This window comes from Cylas formicarius, unplaced genomic scaffold (assembly GCF_029955315.1).
Source record: "Cylas formicarius isolate icCylForm1 unplaced genomic scaffold, icCylForm1.1 PGA_scaffold_4__25_contigs__length_36172078, whole genome shotgun sequence".
Taxonomy (NCBI): Eukaryota; Metazoa; Arthropoda; class Insecta; order Coleoptera; family Brentidae; genus Cylas; species Cylas formicarius.
In genome coordinates this window covers 3,434,273-3,446,880 of record NW_026844334.1, presented here as the reverse complement: position 1 = coordinate 3,446,880, position 12,608 = coordinate 3,434,273, and the positions used below count along the sequence as shown (strand labels likewise).

At 36.2% G+C, this 12,608-nt stretch overlaps 2 protein-coding genes across 2 annotated transcripts in view; both read left to right on the top strand.

Annotated features, from left to right (window-relative positions):
- Positions 1-390: 390 nt before the first annotated feature.
- Positions 391-898, top strand: LOC132701305 (uncharacterized). Its single transcript, XM_060669111.1, has one exon. The coding sequence runs from the start codon at positions 408-410 to the stop codon at positions 876-878; it is 471 nt and encodes a 156-aa protein (XP_060525094.1). The 5' UTR covers positions 391-407; the 3' UTR covers positions 879-898.
- Positions 899-5,827: 4,929 nt separating this feature from the next.
- The window catches only part of LOC132701627 (uncharacterized), a 55,706-nt gene continuing 48,925 nt past the window's right edge, over positions 5,828-12,608 (top strand). Inside the window, exons 1-2 of the mRNA XM_060669741.1 lie at positions 5,828-6,051; positions 6,215-6,330. Coding sequence (XP_060525724.1) covers positions 6,282-6,330 — 49 coding nt within the window. The 5' untranslated portion in view covers positions 5,828-6,051; positions 6,215-6,281. The remainder of the gene's footprint in view (positions 6,052-6,214; positions 6,331-12,608) is intronic.

Sequence of the window (12,608 nt, the reverse complement as noted above, 5' to 3'; positions counted from 1 at the left end):
ATCGTGGATCGTTTTATTTGGCACACGGCGTACAGGTACAATTGATTTCGTCTCCCTTACTCCCAGGTAATGTAATCGTGACGGTTAGTGACGTCCCTCTTGCATTGATCGTTGGAGTATATGTGGAAGCAAGATGAACAATATATTTTATTCTGTCTGGCATTTTATTGCGTACCGACCCTACCTATTATCATCACGCGAAAATCGTTTAATTGTGAAAGCACTATACTGCCCGCCATCGTAGAATGAAAACAAACCGCTCGCTGATACCACCTTGACCGCGAACCGGCATCTCAAAACCACCAATCATAAAATTTTCCGATGCCCGCCATCGGAAGCCGCAAAGAACTGGGTTAGAACCGCCTCGATCCTCTCGGGTCGAATATTCGAGGTAGAACGTCAGAGTTATGTACCGACCGCTGACGGTCTGTTGTTTACTCGCGACCACGTGGTTATCGGTGGACGCCGGTGCCGTCGGCATCGAACAAAACCAGAAGGAGAACGTGCGGAATTCGATCACCTTCGACGTCAACGAAAATCTTCGAATAACGGCGAGCAAAACGGAAGACTTTCTGGAGTTGAGGTTAGGGGTGAGGAACGCCACTGGCGTCGCGAGAGGCATGAAGACCTCGATGCAAAAGTTGGTGCCCTACGTCGCGGTGCCAGCCCTGGTGATGGCCGGCATCATGCCTTGGGTGATGCCCGGACTACAGCTCGCCACCACCGCCGTCACCATGATAAACCAGATGGCGTTCACGTCGTCTTTGGTGATGTTGATACGCAGCTACATTTTCGATCCCAAGCCGGACGAGCATGTCGTTTATATCAATCACGGGTACAAAAATAAGGGCGTCGAGGGCAACGACTACAAACGGTGATGAAGTTGGATTATTTGTGTTGGTCGTTAGTAAGTACGTAGTTAAATTAACAAAGAAATAAAATTCGTTGTCAATAATGGTACGTTGCAGTTTTATTCTTATAGGGCAGGTGTGGGCAACCTCTGACCTGTTGTAGGCCAAACCTTAAAAGGAAAATACGTGTTTTAAAGTGGTATTCATAGGTAAATGTCAGACGTATACGACATTGTTATTATAATACAATTTATTAAAATAATCAGAGAGACACATGGATTAATTCGACTGATAGAACGATGTGAAGGAATTTATTTCGCAATGGATTATCTACTCAAGACCGTTTAGTTTCCTTATATAATCAAATAATCTCGAACCTGAATCAGATTAATAAAAAATTATGTATGTTTTATGACTTCAGGCGAGCTTTTGATGTGCTTGATATTAATTTGTTGTTGAATAAGTTAAATAATTGTTAAATAATAATACGGGGGAATAGTTACGCCTGGATTGAGTCGTTTTTGAAGCGTCGTGGCCAAACAGTTTAGTGCTTAGAAGTGGTACTTCTGTGATACACAGGGAAGCATACTGTGGGACCTTTATTATTTATACTATTTATTAATGATATATCTGATTCTTTCTCAGACAATTATGTTTCCTTATATGCAGATGATACTGCTGTGGCAGTGTCACCTAGGAATCTGGATCTCACCTTCTTGGCCACTAAGACCGTAAGTGGTATGACCCGATATTGTGAGAGTAACGGTATTTGTTTGAAGGGGACAAAGACTGAGATGATGGACAAGAGCTTATTGGTTAGAATGCAGGGTAAATCGACAAATCAGACTAAACTTGTCAAGTATTTTGGTTTGTCCATAGATAGCAATTTGTCCTGGACAGGCCAAATTGCCAAAAACGTATTGTTCGTTGGGGAAGTCTCGTGGTCACCCTTGTAGAAACCTGTTCCCAAAATTCAATATTTTGAAGTTTCCCTCTCTCATTATATTAAATAGCAAAATTTACATAAAGAGTAATCTATCTAATTATTGCATGACCAGAATTGATGGAGATTACAATTTTAGAGCTAATATTAATTTGCAGTTTAACCAAAGTAGTTAACAGCCCTATGATTTTACCAATAAAACTATATAATAAATTGCCTTTGTCCGTCAGATAGATATTGCCTGTCCATCTATTTAAGCAAAATTTAAATCTCATTTTGAATAAGAACGTTTTTTATTGTATCGAAGAATACTTTGATTATAGTGATGCCGATCTCTCAGTGTGATATACTTTAGTGTTCTAATGTTCTTTTTTTTACTTGTTGACATTATCCGATGCTTTTGTTAAAAGTCAATGGAAATAAACATAATAATAATTATTATCTTTCAAAAGGAATGTTCGCATTTAGAAGTACTGCCAAACGCACAAATCAATGTTCTTGCGAATTTCCTAACCTGCGGAAGATGGTCTTCTTTTAGATATTTTTTGTGGAGATCGCACAGCTCCACGTCTCCGAATTTAGATTTTAGAAGTGAGTTTTCTTAAATCTAGATCAACTCTATTTGCAAAGGTACTGGAACACTCTGTACATTACTTTTTGGTGGAGTATCTGTATTCAAATAGCCTGTAAGGTCGAACAGAAATGCTAAGTCACACATCTCTCGAGATCGAATAAGAATTTTTTTTAACATCTGCTGTTGTTTCAAATCTGCCCATAATCATGAAGAAGCCATCGGCATGTTTGGCTAGCTAGTAGATAGATATTCTTATTTTTTATCTGACTGCACAGACTAGTCGCTGAAATGCTGACATAACCGGGTACTATGTAAGTTAAGTTATTCCTTGTTCTTTGGGAATGTAGAAGCCAGTTTATCTAATTTTGAAAGACTGTAAACAAACCCATGTATGTTCAATTTCCTTGGATTCTTGATGGTTAAAATATTGAAAGTATTTTATAACAGAGATTTGTGAGTAGGGCAAGACATCATAAATACAAAACGCTTAAAGGAGTGTTTTAATTTTCGATTTTGAGAGTTTGTTAAGACACCAGTTATAAAAATAAAGTAATGCAGAAAAAATATCTTGGTGTTGGATTTAAAAATTGCTTTAACCTGTATTACATAGAGCAAATATACACAAACATGATGAAATAATAAAAAAAAACAATGGCAAACAATGTCAGTGACTTAATTTTCAGTGTTGCCTCACTCTGTGGTCCCTTTGAATAACTACCGAAGTTTCATTACTCTTTACCTTTACCAAACACTTAAGTTTTTTCTCCGTGTGGAACTAAGATATCGAATTAATAAGATTTCATATTGAGGCGAATGCGCCGGGTCGAGCGTTTATTATCACTCCGTGATAATAATTGCCGTTTTAGTTGAAAATGATAAGAACCAAAAATAAGTAATTGATCGCTGTACATAACCAACGCAAAATTCGCATAATGGAGTAGCTACAAACACTACTTCACGGTTTACGAAACATTTTAAATTCTGCTCGACCTATATATATCCTGAACGAAATTGCATTTTGTGCGATCAAGCACCCCAACGGGGATAAATATTCCCGACACGGACGAAGCACGCAATATAAATTTCGACCTGAGACGATCGATCCTTTTTCAGGAATGAATTGTGCATGAAACCGAGCGATGGCGCTGTTGTCAAGGCGCCGGCGTTGCCAGACGTACCGCTACGGCGAGTATTCCTTGTTTAATCGTCTTAAATTTTAATTTTGGACATTTGCTTCATTGTATTCGTCGGCTGGCGTGAGAGTTCTTCCATGGCCTTTGTTTTTAAAATCATAGCATTAAATGGGCAAATTACGATATCGCGATATAGAAAACCGCCATAGCGCGGCTTCAAACCATTTCAAAATTACCAAACGAGGGTAATTGGGTCACGTCTGGGAGGCGGCCTACGACTACGCAACACAAAATTATCAGGAAGCACTTAAATACATCAACAAAGATCTGATCAACAACGGGGACTGGCAACATCTCATCCAACACCGATAAAGAAGAAAAAGAAACATCTTAGCAAGAAGATAGAAAATGCATCTTTACCATCTTATCTTACCAGCATGAGTTGATAGAGAGCGACATTGGTACTGCAGTAAATGCAAGTACGCTTTTTTATCCGAGGAAATAAAGAACAAACTATCAGTTGAGGTAAACAAGTTATGAATACCATTAATTAAAGGTAACAAGATCACCAAGGAAGACGTCACCCGCCAGCAACTACATCGTTCAGGAATCCCAATAAAGCGATCAGCAGTCTCGATAATAGTTGGAGATATATGCCAAAGAGTTTCAAAAGTTAAATAAATATTGCAATAATGTGCAGGAGTTTTGAAGAGTTCAGGTTTATAAAAATAGGGAAGAATGATGTGTGGTTGCTAAAGCCTTTAGCGATACGTAACACAAAAGCTAGATTTCTTCTTCTTCGGCATTTTCCTTTACGAGTTCGCAGTTTTTACCCTCCACAGCTCCCTACTCCCAGATCTCTATCAAACAACGCATGTCGAATGAATGTCTCCCATCTTAGTGCCGACCATTCTCTTTGTCTTCTCTCTGGATGTTCCCATTGCAGTACTAGTTTTGGCCACCTGTGTTCTGGCATTCTTATCTAATTTCCTTGTTATCGAGCATTCCATTTGTTTCCAAATTTCTGCAGTTCTTATTTGGTCAGTTCTTGTGACTTGTAGACATCTTCTTATAAAGTTTAATTCGACCGTTCTTATTATTTCTGCAAAATATAAGGTGATATTTTGTATTATGCTTTGGAAGAATTTTTTTTTGCCTTTAGTAAGAGTATTGTTCCATATCAGCCCATGAAGTGCTCTTGTTTGCTTGTTTTCCTCGTGCTGTTTTTGTCTCTATATTCCTTTAAAATGTATCATCTCTAATCTACTTGTCCAACTTGTTCAATACATAAATATTCGGTTTTATCTTTATCACACTTCTTATGCCATCCTTTTAAAGCTTATGTGCTAAAGTGATGGCTTGTTATGAATATTGGTTTCGTTAACTCGTTGCCTGCTTTTGCCATTTTTCTCTAATGTTCACTCTTTTCATATCTTCCCATAATTGTTTCAATGAATGTCATACGTGTTTCAATGTTCATTACTTTATTTTTTCCTACGACCTGTCTCAAACTAGTTTTTAGTTTACACTTGATAACGGGTAGTGATACAACTGTCTGAAACACGTGTGCTTCAAATGTTAAATCCGATGACCAAAATTGTGAACTTTAGTAATTTTCCGTTCAGTAGCTTTCTTAACCTTGTAAATGTTTTTTATTTGGCATTTAAAAAAAAAGTCGTAACCGTTGATCACAATGCAAGAGTTTTATCTAGGTCTAAGATTATGTTCGGCAACTGTTAAATAGTTTATTTCTCGTATGGCTTTTTCATGCTCTTTTAGCCCAGTTGACATCTTTCGTGATGTCATATACATGCGTCGAATGATGTTTCATGGTTAGAGACTTTTGTAGAATATGGTTTTAACAATTTATTTCTTAAGAACGCTTGATATGTGGTCAGTAATGTCTGGAGTGTAGTGTGGAGTTGCTTTATTTGGGAGGTTGTGGTGAACTGCGTGTTCTAGTGTAACACTTAATATCTGTGAACATTGTTTGAGAGAAGAGCAGATGTTAGATATTTTGGTGTTATAACTTGCACAAATATATTTACGATGACTGCCTATTATGGAAAACCCATAGCAGTCGTTTACTATTGTTACTATTCAGTCGTCTACAAACGGTATCGAATGCCGTTACTATGACGCATTTTATAACATTTGTTTATTTTTGACAACTAAAACCGTCCGCCATGTCGGAAAATATATCAATTTAACTAAAACAGACTTTATCGTGGCGCTAAACTAATGTCGCGTATATTAAAGAGTAAACAACCCAACCACAGAGTTTTATCCGATAGGTAACTTGGGTCGAGCACGCGGCAACAGCGCCTCGTCCAACATGTTGAGCGAATTTCAACCCCGCCCGCCCTTACGAAACGTCGCGATCGGCACAAATGTGAAAATTTAAACGGGTCCCGGTTTTTTAAAATCTTCCGACGGCCTCGCAGTTTGCATAAATAAATATTTCTACGTCGCTTGGTGAGGTTCTAGCTGTCGCGTTTTCCATGGTGGACGGTTTTACGAGGTATCGATTGGCCTAGGATTTACATGGGGGTGAGTTTCTTGGTGAATGCTGCACGTTCGGTTTTAAAATCCCGGTTTTCTTATTTCGAACGGAAAGATTGAGATACGTTTTTTATTTTACGACCGGCTCGGTTGTTTTTGTTTCGATACACGAGGCATGGAGGTAGCGAAATATTGTTTTTTTCGATTCTAGATGGGCACTTAAACCCAGCATGGTGCATCACAAGGATTGCGGTTAATTTAGTTCGAGTTCGAGTCAGATGACGGACAATTACCACCAGATCAGTTCCCCGTTGGGGCTGGCGATAGGTGAGTGTCCTTTCCTGCTTTGTTGCTGTTCCGCTGTTCACTCAATCGATCAACTTTTAGCAATTTTAAGATAATTTTTTTTTTAAAGTAAGGCAAATTTTTCAGTGGGTTGCTATTGGCGATTGTTGTCTTTCTCTTGCCCTTCGTGTGTTGTGTTATTCGATTACGTTATTTATGCGCATATCGGAACGTATTAAATGTGTGTTAAAAACAAAGCATTATAAAATTTAAAAAAATATATATTGCTGAGAAAGCAGCGGTATGTAATGTTCGGGAGTGTTATTTCAAAAAATACCTGAACTCCACACTTGTTTACCTCAACATTTACTGTTGATAACATTTTAATTGGCTGTAACTTTTTTGTTTTTAGCGAAATCAATTAAACAATTAAAATCTCAAAAAACAACAAAAAATCAAGAAAAAAAAACGTATTTGGGAAACGTTTGGATTCAAATTAGAGGTTTTATGAAGGTTTTTTGATATGCGAAATGTTTCTTGTTTTTCTAATTAAATAAAGATGTCAATATGTCAATATATCATTATCCCCCAAACGGGTGAAATATTATTTAGAAATAATGAAAAATAAATCTTTAACGAAAAAAGTGTGAAGGTTTTCCTCAAAATCAAACAAATTTAAGCCGAGTACTTAATTATCGCCCCGTATAAGTGACGTTAACGCTGGCAGCTTAAGCTTGGCAGATGTTCGGGAAATTCTGTCGTTCCCGACAAACTGGAAGCAGCCCGCTTCCAAAATAAATGGCCGATTGCCCAATCGAGTGTAAATAATAACGTTCTAGTTTATAAAAATACGTAAATAGTAAACGTATCCGTATAGGAAGCGTACCCGGCGGTTAAAATTTCAAACTCAAGCGCTGTGGAAATCAAAATCCACAACAACAAAAAAATGTTCGGAAGCACCGCGTATTTTTTTAGCATTTTATTCAACACGAGCCTTTTTTTGAACTGATGTCAAATTGTGCGAAATCCAACGTGAACAAATTTTTTTAGTGGTCAAATGTTCATGCAACATGTATGCGGGTCCAAGTAATGCCCAAAGACGACTCAATTTCATGGTATGTCTCATGACGATCCTGCAAAATCAGTTTCCGCACTGAATCAATGTTTTCTCGGACAACCACCCAGACGAGCTTGACGAAATTCATCCTTACGAAATCTACGACCACGATTGAAGTTCAAAAACCAGCAATAAACAGTAGTCCTGCACGAAAATGGTTCCGATTAAGTTCAATTTTTAACGGTCATAATTTTTTTTAATTTAGCACAAACAACACACTTTCGCCAAAACCCAAGAATCGTAAACCTAATAGGATTGCCCAATCCCATAAGACATACGATCGCACATGGTCGCTTGTGACGTAAGCGAAGTCCTCTAACCGTTTTTGTCTATTCTATTAATGCATTTGAAGGCGGAGTAGAGCGTTTATGTTTGTGTTAACTGTATTTCTGTAAATAAAACTTGGACAAAACAGTGTTTTTAAGCTTTGACAAATACTTTAAAATTGTATGTGCTTGGGTGGCGAGAACTGAGAAAAACAGGATTTTTAACCTTAAACAAAGACTTTAAAGTTAGGAGGTACGCTCAAAATATTACACATAATAATATAGGTCAAAGTAAGAAATATATTTCTTTTACCTTTTTCAGTGGGATAAGTTACATCAAAAAATAGTTAAGTATGCCTGGAACGTGATGGTTCAATAATTAATAACTATTTTGATGAACAAGCAAGATCTCGAAAATGTAGTTTTCATCGCTTTCCCAAAGGGAAAGATGTAGTATCCCGAAGTATTCGGAACGAGTGGATAGTTCGATGTAGAATATAGGACAAACTTAATCCAGATAAAAGCTATGTTTGCTCAGTTCATTTTACTGACAATGATTACGAAAGAGACTTACAAAATGAGTCTTGAGTAACACATTAAATTTACCACAAAATTTAAATTTCAGGCTTACCTTTTAAAAAGATTCTAAAAAAAACTGCTGTTCCCACCCTATTATTATTTAACCAGAAGCCACCAACAGAAGCAGGATTATCTAGATCAAAAAGACTTCATTCCGAAAATCCCAAAAAAGAAGCTCAGCAGGTGTTGTCTGAGCTTTTAGCAACAACATCGAATGCCACAAGTGAAATTCTAGAGAAAATTCCATCTCCAGAACCCATGTCAGAACCCCAAATAATAAATTATAAAGCTAGGTATGATACCTGCAGAAGAAAAATTAGAAAGTATGGAAAAATTGTAAAATAAAGATTTAAGTATAAGTAGTAACATGTATTTTTTCTATTTAATATATTTTTTGTTTTTTAATATGTTCTTTAATATATTCATATATATCCAATATATATAAGTATTTGTTGATTTTTGTATATTTAGAAATTTATTCTTAATTTCCCACAGTGAACAACAATAGTACGTTGTTGTTTTATCAACTCCTGGTTTTGAGAAATCTACTTTAAAAGCAGGTAGATAAATTAATATAGAGTTATCCTGCTCAATCTCGATAGTGTATTTTATACAATTATGTAATGAGTTAATGAAATTTAAAAAAGAATTAAATTGTCTGACCGTTCCAACAAAGCAAGCAAAGACATCATCCACGTATCTATACCACCATAGAAAACCTTTACTTAAAGGATATTCTAGTATGATATTTTCCAAATTATCCATAAAAATGTAGGCTAACAAAGGACTAAGTGGGTTTCCCATAATCAAACCTTCCTTAGAGACGTAAATCTGTCCATTAAATTCAAAATAATTTTGGTCTAAAGACACTATTAAGCAATCTAATAAATCTTAAGCTATTATCTTGATTCGGATTTAAAGAGAGTTTAACTGCTGGAGCAGTTACATAAGACACGACTGGTCTAATGTGTTGTCGAAACAATTTTCACGTAAAAATACATAATTTCGTGAAAATCTGAACTTTTAGTTCTCATTTATTTTGATAAATGGATTTTCATCAAGCAAAAGCCACCTCAGCTCAACCTATATTAGTGTTTATTAGTTTTCTGATCCCTAGAGGGCACTTTATAACTGGAGTGTAGCAACTTTTTTAATTTACGATATACTGCTGAAAAATTTTGTTTCACCGCCGATGTTTGCGGGCGACACACTATAACCGCCTTCGGTGTGCATTAAATAAGTACTCAGATCTAAAAAAAACAGTTTATTGTAAAATATAGAGCTTCGACTGTTACTAAAAATACAAAAGGGCGCGTTGTTTACAAACCGTCGAACCCATCTGGAGAAGATAAAAACTTCGTTGTTATCTCGAGATCAGTCAACCCATGTGGATAAGGTGAAGGCATTTTTATTTCGGAGGCAATGCTTAAAATCACTTATGCGGTAGGACTTGTGACATTCATAGCTTTTAATATTAGTAATTTAAAGGAAGAAACATTATTTGTTTGCACGGACAACACGTATTCTAGGAAAACGAGAAAATTGTGGATGACTTGACATAATACTTTGAATGTTTGGTACATAGCTAAAGGTAACAATAGATAAGTCTGTTTTTTTCTAGAAGAATGTCCTAACTTGCTTCGTTTTCGAGGTACGAATTCTTTTATCTGATTTTAGGATTTTTATTTTGTGTACCAGAAGACTATTTAATTGATATTGATATTATTTATTCAGAGCCGGCAATCAAAAATGAACCTTTTCTGCTTTTCCCTTCCTTCCTTACATTCAAAACACCACTGACCACATATCTAAAAGTTCTTAAAAAAATATACCGTCAAAGTAAAAATTTCGTTTAATATAGGAGGAGTGTACAGCATTTCATGCATATGCGGCACAAAATACATTGCAGAGAGAAATCTATAAGTATACTTTGAGCAGAAATATAGTGCTTTTACAACCAACTCCGAGATTAACTCCTTAAGTCCTTTTTCAAATATCCAAACAAATAATAGACGCTGGGGGCCATATCTGGACTACAGGAAGCCAGTGTTGGTCTTGGTCTTGCGCCAATACACTTGGTCTTGGTCTTGGTCTTGGAATTGCACTGCCAGTCTTGGTCTTGGTCTTGGTCTTGCAGCGAGAGTCTCGCAAGTCTCGCTATTTAATGAGTTTCATCTGCTAAGACATTAGACATTAGACAACATTATCAGTCTAGACATAGATTGGTGGACCCTAACTTTGTATGAAATGGAATAAAAGAGTTGTTGAAATAAAAAATATCATACAAATTAAATGGTTCATTCTTTTTCGTGAAAAGATGTTAGGAACTTCATTAAGCCTGGAGTGTTTCTGTTTTCATTTTTATTTCAACCTTTTAATGCTAACACAATCTACACAAAGCAATTTGGGATGAATGAATTATTTCAAAAAACTCATAACATTTGCTTTTAGGTCTTATAGATTTATTTTCCGTCGTGTATCCACTGCCTGAAATGACACTCAGACCTAACTGCAAGATGCAAGAGTCTTGCAGTCTGAGCCTTGTTCTTGCTCAAGTCTTGCATAGTCAGTCTTGGTATTGGTCTTGCTAAAATTAGGCGGACCAAGACTGGGGAACACTAGTCTTAGCAGATAGAATAGAAACTAATTTTTAACAGATTGTCACAATTACTTTTTCAAATTTAATTAAGTCCTGTTAAGTAAAATCACATTTACAAGTAAAATTCTAGGCGAGAATAAAAACTTGACTTAAAACAACGGTAACAATTTTTGAGGATTTGTGATTCTCCTCACGGCAATCTGTTCTATATTGCAATATCAGTCTAAACAAATAAAATACAGGGAAAATAAAAAAAAACGTTCTAGATAAAGTGCCCTCTAGCGACAGATTGCTGAAACTCTTTTATTTTCTAACGATGACTTTTGACGTTAAGTAAGGGCTGGCCAATCCATAGTTCCGCCGTTCCCTATCCAACCCCTGGGATATTCCATGTTAAGAAAATTTTTAACTTGCACAACATCGTGAGTGGATTGATCCCCGAGAAATACTTGTCTCAGAATAAAATATTCTATTAAACACATATACAGGGTGTTCGATTGAAAAAAATATGATGTAGGCTTATGTCAGAAAGTTGATAGTGCTTTGTGTTATACGTCACTTGGAAAAAAACTTGGCTAGTAATCCTACTTTTTGTTTTTTTGTTTACCTTAATTAAAATGATTACAAGATAAATTGAACACACGGTACACCAAATTTTAACAAAATATGTGAAAATGATCCATACTTCAACTCACCCCGTAGGCATTGTATCGACCGTATAAGAATATAGGATATCTGGCACACGTGTTCGGAAAACGTACGTCGTGGATAGCGTCCCGAAACGCAGCGGTTTTAAATATAAAACGCATCTTTTTATTTCTCGAAATTTATTCATAGAATCCGATGCATGAGTGTGTGTGTGAAAGCTCTTCGTGGCGGGAGAACCTCTGCGGCGTTGTTATTTTCGATGTTTCCCGAAGGCGATTTTATTTTGGGATCTGTGCGACCTATCGGACAAGTCCGGGCGACTTGTCGGCCGCTTGTTTTTAACAACAACGGAGAATACCAAAAACAAAAACACGCATTCCGTCACAAAGTTTGCTAAAAGTGTAGTTCCGATTCCGTTTTTTTAAAATTACAGTGTATAATGAATAGGTGATCGTTTGTTTTTTTTTTTAACAACCAATATGTAATTCGAACCATACTATACCGAAGTTTAATTGAATTAGAAGCACAGAATGTTAAATGTAAATAAAAAATATACAGTGTGTCTCGTATAAGAACTCTAAAATCATTGAAAATTTATTTGGTTTTCCTTATAGCTTCACCTTCATGTGATGGCCCACTGGGACTATTTCACAAAAGAGAGAGAACAGATTTTACACCTTAAGTGGGGCGCAAACGGTATTTCAAACGATATTGAAACAGTTGGCTCCGGAATAGCACTCTCTCTCTCTCTCTCTCTCTCTCTCTCTCTCTCTCTCTCTCTCTCTCTCTTTTGTTAAATAATCCCAGTTGGCCATGACTTCAAGTTGAAGCAATAGGCAAAACAAGAGACAGAGGTCTATCCAACAAAAAAAAATTAAACCGAACCATAAAACAAAGATTTTACAATGGTGTACACTTCTTAAATTTGACACACTGTATATAATAATAGTAATAATACATTAATGATTCTAATTACAATACAGTGCAACGAGTATTTTAGTTCATATAATTACACAAAATAACATTACATATCAAATTATTATTTCAATTTTTATTGCCAGTAAATATCAGAGGAGAAACAAAGTTAAAAGAAAAAAATAAAATGGAATGC